The 19,086-nt window shown below is 58.8% G+C and overlaps 2 protein-coding genes across 4 annotated transcripts in view; both read left to right on the top strand.

Annotated features, from left to right (window-relative positions):
* Positions 1-10,733, top strand: part of LOC107154604 (uncharacterized protein KIAA1671-like) — an 82,394-nt gene extending 71,661 nt beyond the window's left edge. For 2 of the 3 annotated variants that reach the window (XM_048784976.1, XM_015500236.2), the window contains exons 6-8: positions 1,736-1,878; positions 3,975-4,057; positions 6,361-10,733. In XM_048784976.1, coding sequence (XP_048640933.1) covers positions 1,736-1,878; positions 3,975-4,053 — 222 coding nt within the window. In that variant the 3' untranslated portion in view covers positions 4,054-4,057; positions 6,361-10,733. The remainder of the gene's footprint in view (positions 1-1,735; positions 1,879-3,974; positions 4,058-6,360) is intronic. The other variant, XM_015500237.2, reaches the window with a different exon arrangement.
* A 1,862-nt stretch (positions 10,734-12,595) lies between these two features.
* Crybb3 (crystallin beta B3) lies at positions 12,596-18,579 on the top strand. The gene is made up of 5 exons (XM_015500235.2): positions 12,596-13,917; positions 15,209-15,327; positions 16,349-16,481; positions 17,126-17,268; positions 18,286-18,579. Exons 1-5 carry the CDS (start codon positions 13,843-13,845, stop codon positions 18,449-18,451), a joined length of 636 nt encoding a protein of 211 aa, XP_015355721.1. The 5' UTR covers positions 12,596-13,842; the 3' UTR covers positions 18,452-18,579.
* Positions 18,580-19,086: the final 507 nt, after the last annotated feature.

The following is a 19,086-nucleotide window of genomic DNA, read 5'->3' as shown; positions in this document are numbered from 1 at the left end:
TCCCGGCTCTCACCCTCCCCCTCCCTCCCGGCTCCCTTCCTCCTCCCCCTTCCCTGCTTCTTTCTTTTTGAAATAGTTTAAGGCCCAAGGGAAGTTCCAGAAGCAGCTGGACCTTCCAGTCAGCTTTGTCCCCTGCTGCTGTCCCACGGGAGCACAGAACATTGTCATAACCAGGAAAATGGCCTCGGCACCTGCCACCGGCCGTGCTGTTGAGCCCTGTGGATTTGGCCCGTGGCCCTGAGTCCCTGATTTCCACTTGTGGCCTCTCTTTGGCCCCCAGACCTGCTGCCGTCTGGCCCACAGCTGGGCCTCAGGGTCCTCACCTATGAAGGGGGCTGGCCATCCATTTTGGCCATTAGGGCCAGCGCTGGGGAAACCGAGTGAGCCCACCTGACCCCTCGCATCCTGGGGATGGAAGGTGCAGGACGCGCTGAGTTCCGCGCTGGCTGGCAGGAGGGCTGCCCTGGCACCGCGTGACGCTCTCTTAAACTACCAGAATCCCAGCTGGATTATGGGGTCCCGGGGGAGGTGCTGGGCAGCCTCCTCCCTCCCGGCTCGGCCAGGGCTGCCCCGCGGCCTCCATGAAGGGGTACTTACTGCGGGTAGGGAAGGGCCCTCTGCGCTCCTGGCTCTGGGCAGCTCTTCACGCGCTCCCTCCACGTGCCGCAGTCCCACGGGAGTCTCCGCACGACCCTTTGTTGAAGGCAGAAAAGCCCAGATTCCTTGGGGAACATCAACTCCGGATATTCCGCAGGCCACAAAAACCACCTAGCAGAGGCCACGGGCCTGTTCCTCCTTTGGTATACAGAAGCTTTGCGTTCTGTGTTCTTTTTAGCAAGAATCAAAAGTCACTAGACATTGTTTGGAGCTTGCCCCTTAATGGATCTCACAGGTCCTCCAGATAGGAATATCTCTTGAGCCACTATCCAGGGCCAGAGGTTATCTGACTCAATAAAGTAAAAAAAAAAAATTGTAATAAATTCAAAAACTTAAAAGTCAAAAAATATTTCCTAAGGCTTGTAATCCTAGCAGCTGGGGAGGCTGAGGCAGGAGGATTGCAGGTTTGAGGCCAGCCTTAGCAATTTAGTGAGGCTCTAATCAACTCAGTGAGACCCTGTCTCTAAGTAAAAAAGTGAGAAAGGATTGGGGACAGGGCTCAGGGGTTAAGCACCCCTGGGTTCAATCCCCAGTACCAAAAAATAGGGGAAAAAAAGAAGTTTCCTTAGCATTGGAACAAACGATCCTGGAAGGGGCCTAGCAGAGGCAGACGGGGGTCCTGGTTGAGGAAGGGCAGGGCTGGGGCAATGTCCCGAGTCGCCCCTGGGGCAGACCCTGGATCCTCAAGCGCATCTGGAATCCCCTGCGCTAGGTGAAAAGAGGCTGGTCAGTGGGTGGTGGTGGCAGTGACCATTGCTGGGACCCACCCAGCACTGCCTGGAACCAGGAGCTGAAGGGACCTTCACTGCCACCGTGGGGTGGAGCTGCCGTCCCCTGGGAGGTGGGGAGGTGGGAGGTAGGAGAGTGTGACTGTGGGTTTGGGTGGCCACTTGACCTCGAAGGCCAAGGCCACCAGCTAGAATGCCACCTGGCCTCTGGCTTTCCCCAGCCCTATTTCCTGCCTGGTTCTTCAGCCTCAGGGCCCACCACTTCTGGGGGTCACCATGCTTGCCCGGGTCACCGGAGAGTCCCCTGTGCAGGACGAAGGTGGTTACAGACCCGGCTCTTCTCTCCCCAGGCCCAGCTGCCCAGGAGGCCAGAGGTGGACAGTTCTGGAGAGACCCCTGGCTGGAGCCCCCAACCCAAAGCCCCCAAGTCCCCCTTCCAGCCTGGGGTGCTGGGCAGTCGTGTGCTGCCCTCCAGCATGGACAAGGACGAGAGGTGAGGCCAGGGGACCAGGGTCTCGCCTCCCGATCTCTCCAGCATGACAGCCGGAGCCCGCTGCAGAGGAGGGAAGGAGACCGGTCAGCTGAGGCCCACTGTCCTCCTCCCGCTGCCTCCTGCCCCAAACCAGCCCCTGTCGCTGGGGAACTGCTGATGGGTGCAGCCTTCTCCAGACGACGGGGAAACAGAGGCCACCTCCCTCCTGTCACCCTCCTGGGGGTGCCTTTGTCTCTGGAGGTAGGGGGCCGGGGAGGATGGTCCCAAGGGTGCAGCCAGACAAGACCAACTGCCGGGTCCCCTTCCTGGCCAGGCCTCCCCGTGCAGGGAGGAGCCCAGGACACCCCTGCGTCCCGCAGTGCTCAGACCAGGCCAGCAGCTGGTCTTGGAGGTTAAGGGCACAGGCTCCAAGGTCAGCAGCCAAGGTCAAGCGACTCCTCAGTAGCGCTACTGATGAACCTGGGGAAAGTTACTTGGCCACTCTGAGCCTCGGCTTCCTCGTCTGTGAAGTGGGTTTGCTGATTCAAACCTCTCGGCTGGTCACGAGGATGAAACAAATGTATACAGGGCCCTTTGCGGGCGGCTGGCATGAGAAGTCCCCTGGGAGAGTGGACCTCTCACGAGGACTGTTAGCATATGAAGCTCAGACTCATTCGTGAGCCCAGGGCTGCGACCTAGTCAGTGAGGTGACAGAGCACACAGTGGCAAATGACAACTCTCAGGCCCGATCTGGCCCGCTGTGTGTGTTTGTCAATAAAGCTTTATTGGCACACAGACACGCCCATTCACTAGGTGCCATGGCACCCACTGCAGGAAGGGTTCCCCTTCGACCCTGTGGAGAGGAGGGATTCATTATGCAAAGTGCAGGAGGAAGGGTGTCCCCAGTGGTTTCCACAGAAGGGGACACTTTTGAGAGTCCTGAAGGACAAACCCATCTCGCTAGGGGAGGGAGCAGTGACCTGATCCCAGGCTGTGCCAACATGGAAAGGCCTGCGGTGCTATCCTGGCATAGCCCAGGGTGCCACGGGAAGCAGAAGGACCAGCTTAGGCGGGGAGGGGTGCGGCCAGATGTGCCTCCTGCCCTGGGTGCAGCCTGCAGCTCGGCGTTCAGTACCCCGTACCCCGGGGCAGGGTCTGCAGGCCCACAGGAGGCCTGGGCTAAAGTCCAGGGTGCCCCAGACCCAGCAGGCCAGCAGGCTGGAGACCCAGGGAGAGCCGGAGTTCAAGTCCAAAGGCAGTGTACTGGCAGAATTCCCCCTTCTTCCTGGGAGATGAGTCTTTTCCTATGAGGGCCTTTGACTGACTGGGTGAGGCCCACCCATAGTAGGGAGGGTGATCTGCTTTACTGAGTATGTTGTTGTAAACATCAATCTCAGACTGGGGTATAATTCAGTGGCAGCACACTTGTGTACCATGCCAAAGGCCCTGAGTTCAATCCCTAAAACTGCTATACTACTACTACTACTAATTATAATAATAATCTCAAAAATACCTTCACAGTCAGGCACAGTGGCGCACACCTGTAATCTCAGTGGCTCAGGAGGCTGAGACAGGAGGATTGCAAGTCTGAGGCCAGCTTCAGCAACTAAGCGAGGCCCTAAGCAACTTAGCGAGACCCTGTCTCAAAATAAAATTAGAAAGGGCTGGGGATGTGGCTCAGTGCTTAAGTGTCCCTGGGTTCAATTCAATGATACCAAAAGAAAAAGAAAAAAAATACCTTCACAGAAACATCTAGAAAAATATCTGACTAAATATCCGGTGCCGTTGTAGCCAAGGTGACACCTAAAGTAGCCCAGGTGTTACACAGAGAGCTGGAGGGTGACGTGTGTCTGGGTGATGGGTGGAAAGGTCTTACATAAGGTGGCCTTTCACGGCCGCACGTTATTCTACAGCGAGCCCCGGGGTTCACCCAGCACCCACTGTGGCTTTGGTTGGTTTCTAGCGCTTGCTCATCGGCGGTGTTAACACGGGCATCCTACCACCCATGGGTGCCCGGCTCAGCACCCGCCTCGGCATGGCAGGTGGGGCAGGGTACCCCTGGTGCTGCCTGTGAGAGCCACTGGCCTGGGTCCCCTTGACACCTGCTGTGGTTTCAGGTCAGAGGAGCCCTCTCCCCAGTGGCTGAAGGACCTGAAGTCCAAGAAGAGGCGGAGCCTGTATGAGAACCAAGCTTGACCGGGTAGGAGGGGCCTGCTGGGGAGGCCCGGGAAGAGGGAGGCCCAGGTGGGAGGCCAGGAGGAGAGGAGGCTGTAAGGAGGTTGGTGACAATCTGCCCCCGCAGGGAGAAAACAAAGCTGGGAGCCTGGGGTGGCTGGAGAGGCCACAGGGCCAGCGTCCGATGCCAGGGGCCTCACGTGCTGGGCCAGCCCCTCCTATCCATCTCAGGCCCCCTTGTAGGGAAAAGTTGGACATGGAAGGACTAATTAATTCGTTAGATTAATCTGAAATATTGCAAATTTTACAAATGGAACATGTCTGTGGCCCAACTGTGTCATGAAGATTTGATCTGAAAAATAGTTGTTCCTTGGTGTCTCCTGGGGATTGGCTCCAGGACCCCCTCCCATATACCCGAATCTGGGGAAGCTCAAGCTATAACATGGCGCAACCTTTGCACGAATCCCACTCTCCCACGTTCTTGAAATCACACCAGGTGACTTAGAATCAGTGCAGATGCTGGGTGGTCACCACGCTGTACTGCTCAGGGAATAAGGACAAGGAAAACCCCTGCAGGGGTGCCGCACACTCTCTTCTTTCCACATATTCCCAGTCGGGGGCTGTGAGTCCACCGATGTGGACCTGCAGCCAGCAGGGGGCCGACTGGGTTCAGAGAAAACCTCCAGTGATCAGATCTGCCCTGCTGTTGCTGCCCAAGGGCCCAACACAGTGACCGTCAGCTTCCCCATCTGCAAAATGGAGAGTAGTGCCCATGTCACTGAGGACCCCTGGGCCCACGGAGGGCCCACCCCAGGCGTTCCGGTGCTGTGTCTGTGGCCTCGGTCTACGCAGGGCCCAGGGTGCTCGCGTCAGCTGTGACGCATCAGCCGAGGGACCCACGTCCTGAACCGCACTAGCGCTGGTGGCCAGGCCCTCTCAAATGCCTTCCCGGCAAAGCCGGCCCTGAGCGGACGCTGTGCTGCCCGATTCCACCCGCCCCACTTCATTTTTTGTGGGGGTGCTGCACGTTAGGCACGTGCTCTGCCACTGAGCTGGGACCCCAGCCCTGACTGACCCACCGTAGTGAGTTCTGTGGCATGTTAGATGCTTGCTTGGGGTGTTGCAGGGTACGTATGCATGTATGTGAGATGTGACTTAATGTTTATGTATATGGACACACAGGTATGTGTATAGGCTAAGCCCAAGAAGACCCATAAATCCCCAAATCTGTGCCTAAGGGACTGGCTCGGAGATGAGGACCTACGTGGACTTTGTGTTAGTGGGGTACCTGTACCAGCCCACGGAAGCCTTGAGAAATCCACTTTTTTTTTCTTCTTTTTTTGGTATTGGGGATTGAACTCAGGGGCACTCAAATACTGACCCCAGCCCTTATTTGTATTTTATTTGGCGACAGGGTCTCACTGAGTTGCTTAGGGCCTCACTTTTGCTGAGGCTGGCTTTGATCTCTCCATCCTCCTGCCTCAGCCTCCCCAGCCTCTGGGATGAAGGTGGGGGCCACTGTGCCTGGCCAGGGGAAATCCATTTTTCAAAGACTTTGTTTTTCATTGGCATGAAATACTTGTACATATTTGTGGAGTGCATTGTGGTGTTTCAGGGCCTGTATTCCTGCCGTGGTCACACCGGGCCACTAGCTCATCCGTCACTGCAAACACTCATCGTTCCTCTGTGGGGAGAGCATCCCCCATCCGCTCCTCTAGCTATTTTGAAATATATAATACAGTGTTTTCACCAGCAGTTCATTTGAGGAAATTGAGGCTCAGAAATGGCCCTAAATGTCATGTTTGTGCTACTGAACCAGACTGTCTGCTCCTCCTCTCTCTGCCCCCAAATAATTTCATGCCGGTCCTGAGGCTTGTGGGGATCACTCTCTTGGGATTATCAGAAAAGGTTATGCATTTATTTTATTGAATTATTTATTTATTTGGGGGGCAGGGGGATACCAGGGGTTGAACTCAGGGGCCCTCGACCACGGAGCCCCATCCCCAGCCCTATTTTGTATTTTATTGAGAGACAGGGTCTCGCTGAGTTGCTTAGGGCCTCGCCGTTGCTGAGGCTGCCTTTGAACTCGCGATCCTCCTGCCTCAGCCTCCCGTGCCTCTGGGATGAGGCGAGCACCACTGGGCCTGGCTCATTGACTTATTTGGGGGGTGCTGAGGATCTAGCCCAGGGCCTCGCACCTGCTAAGCACATGTACCACCACTGAGCAGCGTCCCCAGCCCCCCCCAAAAGGTTGGAAGCCCTGATGACGGAGAGGATCGGGGCCAAATGTTCCCACTACTGATACCAGGACTGTCCCTTCCTCTCCAGGCAGGGGACACCGCCACATCCAATTAACAGAAGCCTTAAGTGCCAGACTGTCTGAACCCGCCGCTGAGGCCGAACCGCCGTTCCTGCACCCCGCTCACGTGCCTGGGCCCCTCCCGAGGCCCGAGACTGCTGTCCAGAGCCCCAGGATCCGGCCCCGCTCAGCTCCCTAGACGGCACCGCTGCCTGGGAAGAGGCCCGGCCACGCAGAAAGGCCCACGCCGCTGGGTCCTGCCTTTCCCTCAGAAGTTCGCATCTCGACCCTCTCCCGGAGCTGTGGACGCCGGGGCTGGACTGTCACCCTGGGTCCTGGGAAAGCCCCGCATTGGGAAGGCACCTCGCTCCTCCCCAGGCAGGTCTTCTGGGAAGGAGGTTTTCCAGAGAGTTCCAGTGTTTGCTCCCTGACACGGCCTTGGTCTGGGGCACCACCACGAGGCCACAGTTCCTGGTGACTTCTCGACAGGCTCCTTCCCCGGAAGGAGGCCGCATTTGCAGTGTCCAGCCACCTTTCCAGTTCCTTCAAGGGTCTCTGTCCTTCCAGGAGCCATGTGCAGGGTCGACTGCGTCATCGTACGTCATTTTTGTTTGCTTTAGAAGGTGATAAAGCAATAATCCCGCCAATTTTCTTTGAAACTCAATATGTCCACATTTGTGGAGGCCGGGAGGGAGGTCTGACGGCGAGCCATGAAGTACCACCACCTCAGGTTGTCCAAGCTCGGTGAAACGGCCATTGTCACCCTGGTCCGTATCTTCCTGGTTCCTTTCAGTCTGATCCCTGGGGAGGCGGTGACCTTTGTCTCTGCAGCTGAGACGGCGCTCCCTTGCCCCGAGGCATCTGGCCTGCGCTGGGCCTCCTTTCCCCGGCCTGTTTTGAACCCCGCTGGCCTTCTGGGTAGAGGGACCGCCACTGCAAGCTGAGCTCAGGACACACAGGGTCCTGTCCTCCCTGTCCCACCCCACCCCATCCCACCCCGCACACAGCTCCACCCGCCCAGGGCCCTTCCTGGTCCAAGTGCTGATCTCACTCCAAGTCCTTCCCTGGAGGGGAGCCCCAGGCGGGGACTCTGGGCAGAAGTGCTGGGTGCTGGTGACACAGGGGGACCCACTTTACCTCTCTTTCTTGCTAGCTATAAGCGAAGCCTGGGGCAGCCACAGCCTCTGGAGGCTCCTGACGCCTTCCCCACCTCTCGCTCTCCCTGGGAGTACTCAGCACCAGCACCTCCTCTTGGGAAACCCAGGCGCCAGCAAGCACCCTGCACCCGTCCTGCCTGGAGTCGTCACCAATCTTGTGCCAACTTTGCCTGGGAGATGTCCTCGGTGACATTCTGGGCTGTGCAGGACTATAGAGGGATTCCAGGGCTGAGTGTCCTGGCGACCCCCACACAGCCCCAGCACCCGCTTCTTGGCTTCCCAAGTAGGGGCCATCTCTGGGTATCCCTTCTCTGCAGATGTGTCAAGACCTGCTTCTCTTGTCTCTCGCTGGTCACGTCTCCACCGGTCCCCCATCCCCACCTCCTGGTCTTCTCTGCCTTCACCGCCTTGTCTCTCTTGTCGGGGGGACAGCAGCCCTCCGTCTCTCCAGGTTAGGACAAACACCTGTGCCCAGGGAGGGCCGGTGGTTCAGTACCATGGACAGTGGCCACAGACCCCAGGGCACCCCACGCCATCCCTGCCCCCTCCCAGCTTCTGCACCTGGGAGCCTCTTGTCTCCGTGTCTGCTGGGTGACACTCTGTATTTCCTTCATCCCTGAGTTAGTAGTCGGTGTCCTCTGCAGCCACCTGGGGACTCACTGCCTCTGGAACAGCTTGAATTGGTTTTCTTGAGGGTCTGTCTCGGTTTTCCAGCAGTTTTGATGTGGTGGCTTTCCAAGTCAAGGGACACGTTCTTGAGTGTTTTGACGCTGACGTCTCAGTTTTATCTTTTCTTGTGAGTGAAAGGGCTTCTTGTTCCCTCTCAGGAGCAGGCACAGAGCAGATCTTGATATACTGATGCGACCACCCGGGGCGCGTAACCACTGAGCCACATCCCCAGCCCTTTTTAAGTTTTTGTTTAGAGAGAGGGCCTCACTAAGTTGCTGAGTCCAGCCTCCAACTTGCGATCCTCCTGCCTCAGCCTCCCAAGCCTCCGGGATTACAGGTGTGCACTACCGTGCCCAGCAGAATCCTCAGTTCTTAATATAGTAGCCCACCTGACAGGAAGGAGATTCCTGACACGAGAGATTCCAGACACAAGACTGCCCTGGGGTGGTTCTGTCCAGCCTTTCCCGCCTTGATTGGCAGAAGTCTACTTAATTCCCTGTTGATGAAGAGGTGACACTGACCATGAATCTGGCCAGAACAAGCCTCTGCACCTTTGGCCATGTGCCTCCTCATCTCTTCCAGCACTCCAGGGCTGACAGTCACAGCCACGCGGGTTCTCTGGACCCCAGGCTTCTGCTTATGATCAGCGTAATGAAGTGACAGGTGGCTGATGTTCCGGGGATGGCCCCACGGGTTGCCGATTTCTCCTTTGGAAATCTGTCCCCTTTTAAACTACCTTAATATGCCTTAATCCTACAGGTGCCCCGAGCCCGGCCCCACCCAGCGTCCTCCCCGGCTCTCCCGCTGTGGACCCCACATTCCCGTGTGGCTCGCCCCCTCCGCCCTTTGCACATCAGCTCTTTGACAGCTGGCCTTTTGATAGTCCGTACCTTGTCCTCTAGTTAGACCCCTCCCTCACGGTCCCCACGGCCAGGGCTCGGGAATCAGTGTTGGGAAGACTCTCGGCCCCCGAGAATCAAGTTGGGGTGGACTCGTGGTCCCGGGGAGGTTGGGGGTTGGGAGCGGCGACAGCCTTACGTTTGACAATCAGGGACAGGACAGTCAGATGGCGGCGGTGCCTTCCAGGGGGACGGGCCAGGCGACAGATGCGGATGTTCCTCTGCGTGTCCCCGGGGGCGACGCCGGCCTGCTAAGGACTGGATCAGGAATAGTCGCAGGTCCCAGGCCTGGAGCGCAGGGGCTGAGCGGGGGACTTGGAAGGACCTTCAGGTGATTTTCCTACCGCTGACCACGGCTTCTCCGCGTGCTGTCACGGTGCCACCTCCATCTGTGCGTGGACCCTCCAGAACGCCCCGGGAGCTCGGCAGGACCGCAGAGCTGACACTCCCACCCCCCAGTTTAGATATGTGGGCCGTGGCCAGGTGGACGGTTCCCAAGTGACACTGCGGCAGCCTCTGTGCCTTCGCCACACCGTGTGTTGAAACAGGAACGCAAAAGGCCCAGGGGGTCCTGGTTCCCTGGGGCAGGAGGGACAGTGTGCGAGGAGGGGGGACACTGGACCTGCGCCACATCTAGAAAGGGTAGAGCAAGGGGCGGGTCTGTGCTGAGAAGCTCCCGGAGTGACCCTCTGGGCAGGCCGGGGCTCTGGAAGCCAGCAGGCCCAGTGAGCTGGCTGTCCCCCTGGGTCCCTTGCTCTCTGTGTCCAGTTGGCTTCAGTGGGAAGGTGGGTGGGAAGCCAGGTCTCTTTTCCAGAAAGTCAACCGGACGCTTTTGGCAAGGAAACGCTTGAAGTGGACGCCTGAGCCTGTCCCCTCGCTGCCCGGGAGCTCCTTAAACAGTCGTGCTCTGACCCGTGCCCCGTCTCCTCCTGCCATGACTCGGACCTGCCCTTCTGTGACAATCACCGGTGGCATCAGGCCGCTGGACATTGATGTCATGGTCTAAAGAAGAATCTGAGCTTTTTAGTGGCCTCATCCGACACGGCCTTACGGATCCTTAAATCCCGGGTTCACACACGTCCTCGACTGCATTAGGGAAGAGACTTTTGTTCTGTCATTTCCTAAACCCCGACAATGCCCTGACAGTCCTGCTCTTCCCCGGGCGGGCGATCTTGGCCCTCAGGACACTCCTGGTCGGGGGCAAGAGGGTGGAAATCCATATGCACAGAGTCTCTATTTTCCTAGTCATTCTTGGGGGTCCCTCCCGGGATCTTTGAGTCACCATCGAAGGTGTCAGTTCCGGGGACAGGTGCAGCCTCCTGCCCGCCAGGTTGTCGCAGTGGCCTTATGAACCCCCAGGCTCCGGGCCTTCTGGACAGAGGGCAGGCGAGAGGCACCTGAGCCAGTCCCGGGAACAACCTGTCGCCGCGTGGCTGAGAATTCATCTAGAAAGTCCTCTATTTTTCATGTAAAGGCCCCGTGGGGCTCCCTGACCTCACGGCGTCGCGTGTCTACAAGTGCTTTCATATTTGTGACTGCACAGAGGCCCTGCCTGTCTCCAGAGCAGCTGGGGACAGTCCACTGCAGTGAGGAGCCTGGGCTGGGTTTGCACAGAGATGCTGCGTTTGGACCATGAACACAGCAAATAAAGCTTGGACCAAGTGGCGTTGGAGAAGGCCCCGTGTCCCCGTGTGAATGAATGGGTCTCCCCGGCGTGCAGCCTGGTCCTCTCTGGCCACGTCGGTCTCTCTTGGCCGGGCAGCAGGAGGGAGCAGCGGGGTCCCGGGAGAGGGTGTCTGTCCGTCACCGGAGCCCATAGGAACAAGGCAGGAGTTGCATTCAGATGACAAGGGCTTGTGTCCCCACCTCCTGGGGGTGGCACGTCTCTGAGCATCTGTACAGATGGACAATGATGGCAGCAAGAGTGGTCCTCAGAGGGCAGGGCTGTGCCCCCCCAGAGGACATCCGCCAAGACAGGAGGCCTCTCCATTACCACAGGAGGGGAGGCTGTGACCAGGGAGGCCGCCTGCTCATCAGGGGACAGCTCCTCTCCCCATGTCCACCCCTACCAAGAATGATCTGGCTGCAGGTGGCAGAGGGGCCAGGCTGGGGCTCTGGGTTATGGAGGCCTGGAACATGACAGTACCGAGCACCTGGGGGACCGTCCCTCCTCGGCCTTCCCCCCAAGCTCCATGGGAGGGCGTGACCACAATCCAAGTGGCAGGGCTGGAGACTGCGTGGCCTTTCAGGACCTCTGCAGTGAGCGTCAGGTGACCACAGCAGGGGTCCCGGGAACGGGGTGAAGGAGCCGCGGCCATGAGGGGTTTGCTCACGGGATCTCCCTGTGGCCGGAGGAGGGAGAAGGGAGCAGGTTCTCCATTTGTGGCCCAGGAGGCTGGCTCTGGGACCGTCACTGCTCATCTAAGGTCACAGGGATCTGCCCGAGTCCAGGGTTCGATGGCCACCCGCAGCCTCTTGCCACCAGCTCCAAGGGATGCCGCAAGGTGACCAGGGCCTTTCCCAGACTTGAGGGGTTTCACCCAGAGCGACTGCACAGTGAAAGGGACCTTGCTTAACCGTCCACTCCGGGCCCCCACGTCTCGTCCACTCCGTGTCATCCGCAGTGACTTGTTGGGTGATCATGTGTCACAGCCCAGCTCTGCCAACCCTTGAAAATGGCTCCATCTACTCTCGTCCTAAATAAGTTGACCTTCATTTCCGCCTTTATTTCTATTGAGGCTGAGAGCCAGGCCTACAGCTCAGAACTCCGTTTCTGAACTATAAAGTAGAGATCATAAGTCCTCCCCTTAAGATAGCCGGGTGAGGGCTCCACACAATGCTTATGAAGCCTTGCACACAGTAGGTCTTCAATAAATGGTAGCGATGATGTGTGCGTCATCTCTATGAAGAAGATACATTTTTTTTTTTTTGGTAATAGAGACTGAACCCAGGGGTGCTTCACCACTGAGCCCCATCCCCAAACCTTTTTATTTTTTATTTTGAGACAGGGTCTCACTAAGTTGCTTAGGGCCTTGCTTAGTTGCTGAGGCTGGCCTCACACTTTTGATCCTCCTGTCTCGGCCTCACAGCACATGGAAAAGGGAGGATTCCGGAGTCCCCCCCACCCCCGTCAGAACTGAGCTTTCCAAGGGCATCGTACACCCCAGGGGTAAAAGGGGCGATCCCAAGACACCCAAGGAGGGAGCCGGGGCACACCCCGGAGCCCCACGGCCTCTGCCCTGCCCAGCACTTTCAGACTTCCCACAAAGCCCCCAGGAAGTCATCAGAGGCCACATCTGAGGACGAGGCGCAGGGGCCTCTGTGGGTGGCTATTGGAGTGAGACGGCCCGGACAGAATCGGGTGGACAGGACGCTGCCTCAGCAGGCGGGGATGTGCTGGGCTGTCAGAACGTGCCCATAAATAGGGCGCTCCTGGAGGCAGGCCGAGTCCGCAGCGCGTCCTGGTCCCCGTCCTTCCCGAGGCTACAGCAGCAGGTTCACGGGGGCTGGGCGGGGCCGGGGGGTGGGGGAGAGCAGCCCAGGAGGCCTGGGGACCCTGGTGGCCGCCCCCTGCAGATACTGGGGGTCACCTGAGGGTTGGCACTGAGTGAAAGGACCCCAGACAGCCACCAAACCCACTGGGAGCCAGCGGGGACCTTCCTGATCTGTGGTGTCAGAGGGCGGTGGCCCCTGTCACGTGCCCCGGGGGCAGGGCTCCCAGGACTAGCAGAGCAGGGGAAGGGGACCTTGGGGCCTTCCAAGTCCCACGAGTCCCCAGGAGCTAGACCGAGTCCTGCTTCCAGCTGAGCTGGGCACAGGGACCAGACGGCCCAAGTGTGGCCAGGCCTGCGTCCGGGGCTCACGGGCCACACGGCTGTGTGTCGGGAGTGGTCTCCCTGGGAACGAGGGTGGGGACAGCGATGTGTGAGGTGTCCCTGTGGGTGCTGTATGTGCCACCATGTGTGTGCGTGACAGAGAGCATGAGGAGGTGTCTGCGTGCCCATGGGGGGGATGTCACTAGGCAGGGGCCCCGGGAGCTGTGCGTGTGTGTGCGTGGAGAAGCGTCCTGTGAGCGTCCACGTGGGCAGCAATCAGGAGGACCTTCCACGTGACACCTGAAGGTCCCCAGGGTGAGCGTCACTGTCCCTATCTGGGTTTGTCTCTTGAGGAGACAAGTTTGAGATGGAAGTGGTCACCCTCCTCCTGTCACTGGAGTGCAGGTATACAGTAAGTGCTCAGTGAGTGCATGGACAGAGTGACTGGCTGTGTGCAAACTGGCCCAGAGCAGGTGTCTGAGGACCTGGCTCCGAGGACAAAGCTACCTCGGTCCCTTCTGACAGCTGTGGTCCCTGCTCATCCTGGTCACCTGGTCTGGGCCTGGGTGCTGAGCAGGTGCTCACAGACTCACTGGAGGACCGAGAGACCTGGGGACAGACGACCACACTGCCTGGGGCTTGGCGTGGGAGAGACCCCGCAGAGCGACACCCAGACGCCCGCTCTGGCCAGGGTCCTCAGGCGGCGCCTAGAGAGCCCCGAGAACCCCACTTCAGGGTGCCATGGGTGTGGGGAGAAGGCACGGGCTTTGAGGCCAGGCCAAGTTTGTGCCTTGGGAAGGTCCCCTCTGTAAGTGGGGCTCCCAGTCCCCAGGGTAGGTCTGAGCGAGTGCTGATGACTGACCCAGGGAGCCACAAAGCAGCACAGTCCCAGCCCCTCTAATCCCAGCAGGCCACCCCGGGGACCCTGTGACCCATTCTCCTTTGGTCTGAAGCCAGACGCTCCCGAGGAGATGGCGGAACAGCACGGGGCCCCCGAGCAGGCTGCGGCCGGCAAGAGCCACGGAGGCCTGGGCGGTGGCTACAAGGTACTGGGTCGGGAGGGGACCAGGCCGGAGCAGGGCCCTCTCCCCCCCGACCCCCCCCCCCCGCTGTGACATGGCTAGCTGTCCCCTCCAGGTCCTCATCAGCAAGATGGGAGCAGTCACCTCCCCCCTGCCTGTCCGTGGAGGGCAGGGACGCAGAGGCGTGGCCTGAGCTGGCTCCCCTCCCCGCTTGGGACGGGGGGTTAGCATTGGGGACTCTGCCCTCCCAGCCATCCCTGGAGGGGCCACTTGAGACAGGGTCCCAGGATGGGTTGAGGGAGGGGCAGGGGCACCTGAAGATGCTCCGGTGACCAGGGGTCAAGTCAGCCAAGAAATCCCCCAGCTCCTCGCCTGACCCTCAGGTGATGTGGGTAAGCCATGCTCTGACCCTCAGCTTCCTCTTGGGGACCATACAGGACTGCTGCTGTCATCTCTCTCTGCCTCCCTTTGTCATCTGCGGGTCTTTTCCTGCCCAAATGTGGGGAGAAGAGAGCCAGTAGCCTTATTGAATCCCAGTACCTCCTCCCAACTTGCTGTGCAGGCTGAGGAAAATGACTAACCCATTCTGAGATTCTCTCACCCATTCTGTAAAGTGATTGGAACGGGTGCTCCCCAGGGGCCACGTACAAAGACTGTGCTTCAAGCTAAATGGGCGCCTTTGAGCCCATCCCTCTTGGGCTTGGTGCAGGCGAAGCTGAGCCCAAAGTTTGTAGATGGGCATTTCATGTCCCTTATATGGAGGGTTTGTTGTCGTTTGCTGGATACCAGGGCGTTTTACCTCTGAGCCCCAGCCCCAGCCCTTTTTATATTTTATTTAGAGACAGAGTCTCACTGAGCTGCTTAAGGCCTCACTAAGTTGCTAAGGCTGGCTTTGAACTTGCGACCCTCCTGCTCAGGCTCCCCAGCTGCTGGGATGACAGGCGTGTGCCACCACACCCAGCTTAAGTAGTTTTTAAAGGAGGAAATTTCATATGAAGGAAATAATGGATTTCTGACTCCTCTTAAAGTTTGGAAGTGGCCTTTGTTCCCTCCTGGCCAAAGCGGCTTCACTTCCTTCCCTCCAGCCCTCCCGTCGGTGATTTTCCTCTCTCAGGGTCCCTCCTGGCGCCTGCCAATCATTCGAGATGGCGTCATTAACTGTTCGAATGGAGGCGCTGGAGGCGTCCCCGCTGCGCCCACCAGGGAGCGGTGCAGGCTCGCCGCGCGGAGGGCAGGGAGCAGGTGGTGCCCAGGGGCAGCGCGGGCTGGAGCTGAGAGCCCAGTGCGTGCGACGTTGAGGATGCTGCTCTTGCAGGTGACGGTGTACGAGCTAGAGAACTTCCAGGGCAAGAGATGCGAGCTCTCGGAGGAATGTCCCAATTTGACCGACAGCCTGCTGGAGAAGGTGGGCTCCATCCAAGTGGAGTCCGGGCCGTAAGTACCTGTCCAGGCCCCGAAAGGCTCCACCTCCCGGGCGCAGGAGCTCAACACCGGCTGCTGCGGGCCCTAGACAGCTCCCCTCCGCTCTGGCCTCGGTTTCCTCATCTGTAGAATGAGAGAGGTTCTTTTAGAAAAAACTTCAAGCTCTCGATTGCCAGGGCAAGTGGCAGGAAAGAGGACAGACTGACTCCATGACCAAATAGTGAATATTCAATTTATATCACTGCAAATAAATAAATGGCTATGATATTTGTAATTTCCTTTTCTTTTTTTGGTACCAGGGGCTCTTTATCACTGAGCCACATCCCCAGCCCTTTTTTTCCATTTTTATTTTGAGACAAGGTCTTGCTAAGTTGCTTAGGGCCTTGCCAAGTTGCTGAGGCTGGCCTCAAACTGGCGATCCTCCTGCCTCAGCCTCCCAAGTTGCTGGGATTCCAGGCATGTACCACTACACCTTGGGGATACTTATAATTTCAAATAAAAATATCATCTCAAGTTTGACAAGTATTGCTCTCATCCTATGAGAGAGGTGCCATTCTTATCTCCACAGATGAGGAAACTGAACCCCAGTGATCAGGAGTCCCACCCATGTCTACAAGCAAGTCCAGACGCTGGCACTGACCATCTGAGTGACCCTGGACAGATGCACATCAGATAGATAAATGAAGAGCAGGAGGGAGGGGGAGGGAGGGAGGGAGGAATTCAGGAGCAGAGGAAGAGGGGGGTGCTCTACAGAACACTGGCCACGTGTTGGGTGTCATGCTAAGACTTTCTGAGCACCCTCCTCACAGACTGGACGTCACATGGATTCTAGAAAACAGGTCCTACGATGGTTTCTGGGTCCAGGGTCTCAGATTTATTCAGCATGTCCCGGTCCATCCACAGGAGACCCAGGAATCAGCAGCAGGGCTGGGGCCAGGCAGGGAGCCAGGTCAGAGCCACCCATCCCCCAGATCTGCAGGCCTGGGTCCCCACTCTGCCGCCCTGGAGGTGACCCAGGCCCGCCCTCCCCCAGGTGGCTGGCGTTTGAGCGCAGGTCCTTCCAGGGAGAGCAGTTTGTCCTGGAGAAGGGAGACTACCCTCGCTGGGATGCCTGGTCCAACAGCCGCCACAGTGACAGCCTCCTGTCCCTCCGGCCTCTGGAAATCGTGAGCACAAGCCCTGCCCCCACCTGGGTGGTAGCCATGGCCCTGGCCTGGAGGGGCCCCCAAATGTCTGGCCCCATGATAGTGAGACGAGGTTGGCTACTGAGTGGACACTGGATGCAGGGGTGGGAACACCGGGGCTCATCTTGAATTAACCCATGCCGCCCTGGGGTCTCCGTTTGTAACCCTGTTGAAATGAGAGGCCTCGGGGTCCAGGAAACACCCCAGGAGATAACCAGAAATGAACTCTGTGGCAGTTCCAGTCCTTCCTGGCTTTCCTCTGATACCCATGTGTGCCCACTCCTGTCCACGGCAGCCCTTCTCCTGCTCCCACGACCCCGTGCTCCTCCTGGGCAGTGCCAGGGGAGGCCAGGGGAGGCCGGGGAGGCCGGGTGAGACCTGGTCCAGCAGGGCGGGGTGGCGCCTGCGTCAACACTGCCCATCCACTGCTGCTGCCCCGGGCCTCAGTTTCCCTCTCTGTCGCCATGGGTGGAATGACAGCTGCTTCCTACCTGTGGCTCTAAGATCCCCCAGGTCCCCGCTGAGTCTCTCCCGCCCTCTCCCTCCTGGGTCAGCTCTGGGGTGGCCGTTGGCTCTCTCCTCCCCCGTCGGGGTGGGGTGGCCGGCTCAGCCCCGCTCTCCCCCAGGACGGCCCCGACCACAAGCTGCACCTGTTCGAGAACCCCGCCTTCAACGGCCGCAAGATGGAGATAGTGGATGACGACGTGCCCAGCCTGTGGGCGCACGGCTTCCAGGACCGCGTGGCCAGCATCCGGGCCATCAACGGGACGTAAGGGACCCGGCGCACCCTTGCCCTGCCCCGTCTCCGCTCTCTGTTCCGCCCAGCAGCGACCTGTGTCCTCCAGGCCGCAGGGGACCATCCTGCTCAGAGTCCCAGTCGGCTGCACCCAGGATGGGGACGTCCCGTCGGGTGCTCTCACCACTGGGACCCCAGAAACTTTTTTTTTTCCATTGAAATTGGTCCCCTACCTGTCCCCATCGAAACCTCTACTCCTTTTCTGAACATATCCAGGCCTTGAAAGTGATTCTTGGACTGTTCTTTCTTCTTCACAGTCCTTGTCCCCCTGATCCAGGGCGTGAGATGTATGACGAGGTGTGACCTGAGTCCTTCCTAGGAGAGCAGACTGAATCACTTCCCTCCTTCTAGGCTTCATATCACTGTTAATGCAACCTTAAGGCCACATGCCCTCTGTTTGTGGTTAGGTCTCATGGTGGGCCTATGATTTGGGTTGATCCTTCCTGTGAAAATTTACTCAGGGACTTTTTGCTGTGCGAGGTATGGGACACAGGGAACCCTAAGAACTATATGGCCACTGCCCTCAAGAATTTCACAGGCCGATAGGGAGACAGACAAGGAGACGGGTATTCACAGCTGGTTGTGATCAGAGTTGTGGAGGCAGGCATATGCCTCTGGGAGTCCCGGGGAGCTATTCAGTTCAGCCAGGAAGGGCTTTCTAGAGGAAGAAGGAACTAAACGGAGTGTAAGGGGTGCAAATGGAAAGGGGAGGAATAGGGCAAGGTAAGGAAGAGTGTGCCAGGCAGGAGGAACAGCATGTACAAAGGCTCAGCATGTACGGAGGCTCAGCGCACAGTGTGAAGAGGGACGTGGAGAGAGCACCTAGGGGTTTTGCAAGGATCTGGTGAGAGGGTTCGGGGTTTAGGCGCATCCCAAGGGCACTGGGGAGCCCAGGAGGAGCTCGGGCGGGTAGCAGGCAGTGGCAGAGTCGGTGGCTGGCCGAGGCGGGGCCTGGTGACAGCTGTCCTCAGCCCAGCCTTATCCCTGCAGGTGGGTCGGCTATGAGTTCCCGGGCTACCGCGGGCGCCAGTACGTGCTGGAGCAGGGCGAGTACCGCCACTGGAACGAGTGGGACGCCAACCAGCCGCAGCTGCAGTCTGTGCGCCGCATCCGCGACCAGAAGTGGCACAAGCGGGGCTGCTTCCTCAGCAGCTGAGGGGCACGGTCCCGCCCTGGGTGGCCTCAGGGCAGGAAGAGGGGGCTCCAGGGTGGGGCGAGGGCCTGCTGTCCGCCTCCCCGAGTCTGCTCAATAAACCCTGGGGTCAGTCCCCCACCTGTCACGTTCCTCTGCCTCGCTTCCTGGGCGAGCCCTAGGGCGGGGCTGGGGGCGGGGCGCGGAGGGAGGGCGGGGCTGGGGGCGGGGCAAGGAGAGGCTGGGGGCGGGGCGAGGAGGGAGGGAGGAGAGGGGGAGGGGGAGGGGCTGTCTGCACCGCGGGGGGGCTCTCCTGTCTAGGGAGGGACCTGTGTCTCTGCCACTGCGGCATGTCCAGCTGGCAGTGTGTCTCCATCCACCACCCACCCACCTGTCCATCCGTCCATCCGTCATCCTTCCATCCAGTTGTCTGCCCATCTATCAGTCCATCCATCTACTCATCCATCAGTCCAGTTGTCTGTCCATCCTTCCATCCACCCATCCGTTCATCCATCATCCATTATCCTTCCATCCAGTTGTCTGCCCATCTGTCGATCCATCCACTATCCATCTCTCCATCCATCCATCCATCCACCCATCCATCAATCCTGTTGTCTGTCCATCCATCTGTCCATCATTTGTCCATCCATCTGTCCATT

This window comes from Marmota marmota, unplaced genomic scaffold (genome assembly GCF_001458135.2).
Source record: "Marmota marmota marmota unplaced genomic scaffold, marMar, whole genome shotgun sequence".
NCBI classification, from domain to species: Eukaryota; Metazoa; Chordata; class Mammalia; order Rodentia; family Sciuridae; genus Marmota; species Marmota marmota.
Note: the sequence above shows the minus strand (reverse complement) of the source record. Positions and strands in the feature narration are given on the sequence as shown.

Excerpts from the sequence above, each read along its gene's own strand:
- Crybb3 (XM_015500235.2), top strand. The coding sequence starts at position 13,843 with ATGGCGGAACAGCACGGGGCCCCCGAGCAGGCTGCGGCCGGCAAGAGC. Across the intron at positions 13,918-15,208 it reads GCCTGGGCGGTGGCTACAAG|GTGACGGTGTACGAGCTAGA; the intron begins GTACTGGGTCGG and ends CTGCTCTTGCAG. Across the intron at positions 16,482-17,125 it reads CCCTCCGGCCTCTGGAAATC|GACGGCCCCGACCACAAGCT; the intron begins GTGAGCACAAGC and ends GCTCTCCCCCAG.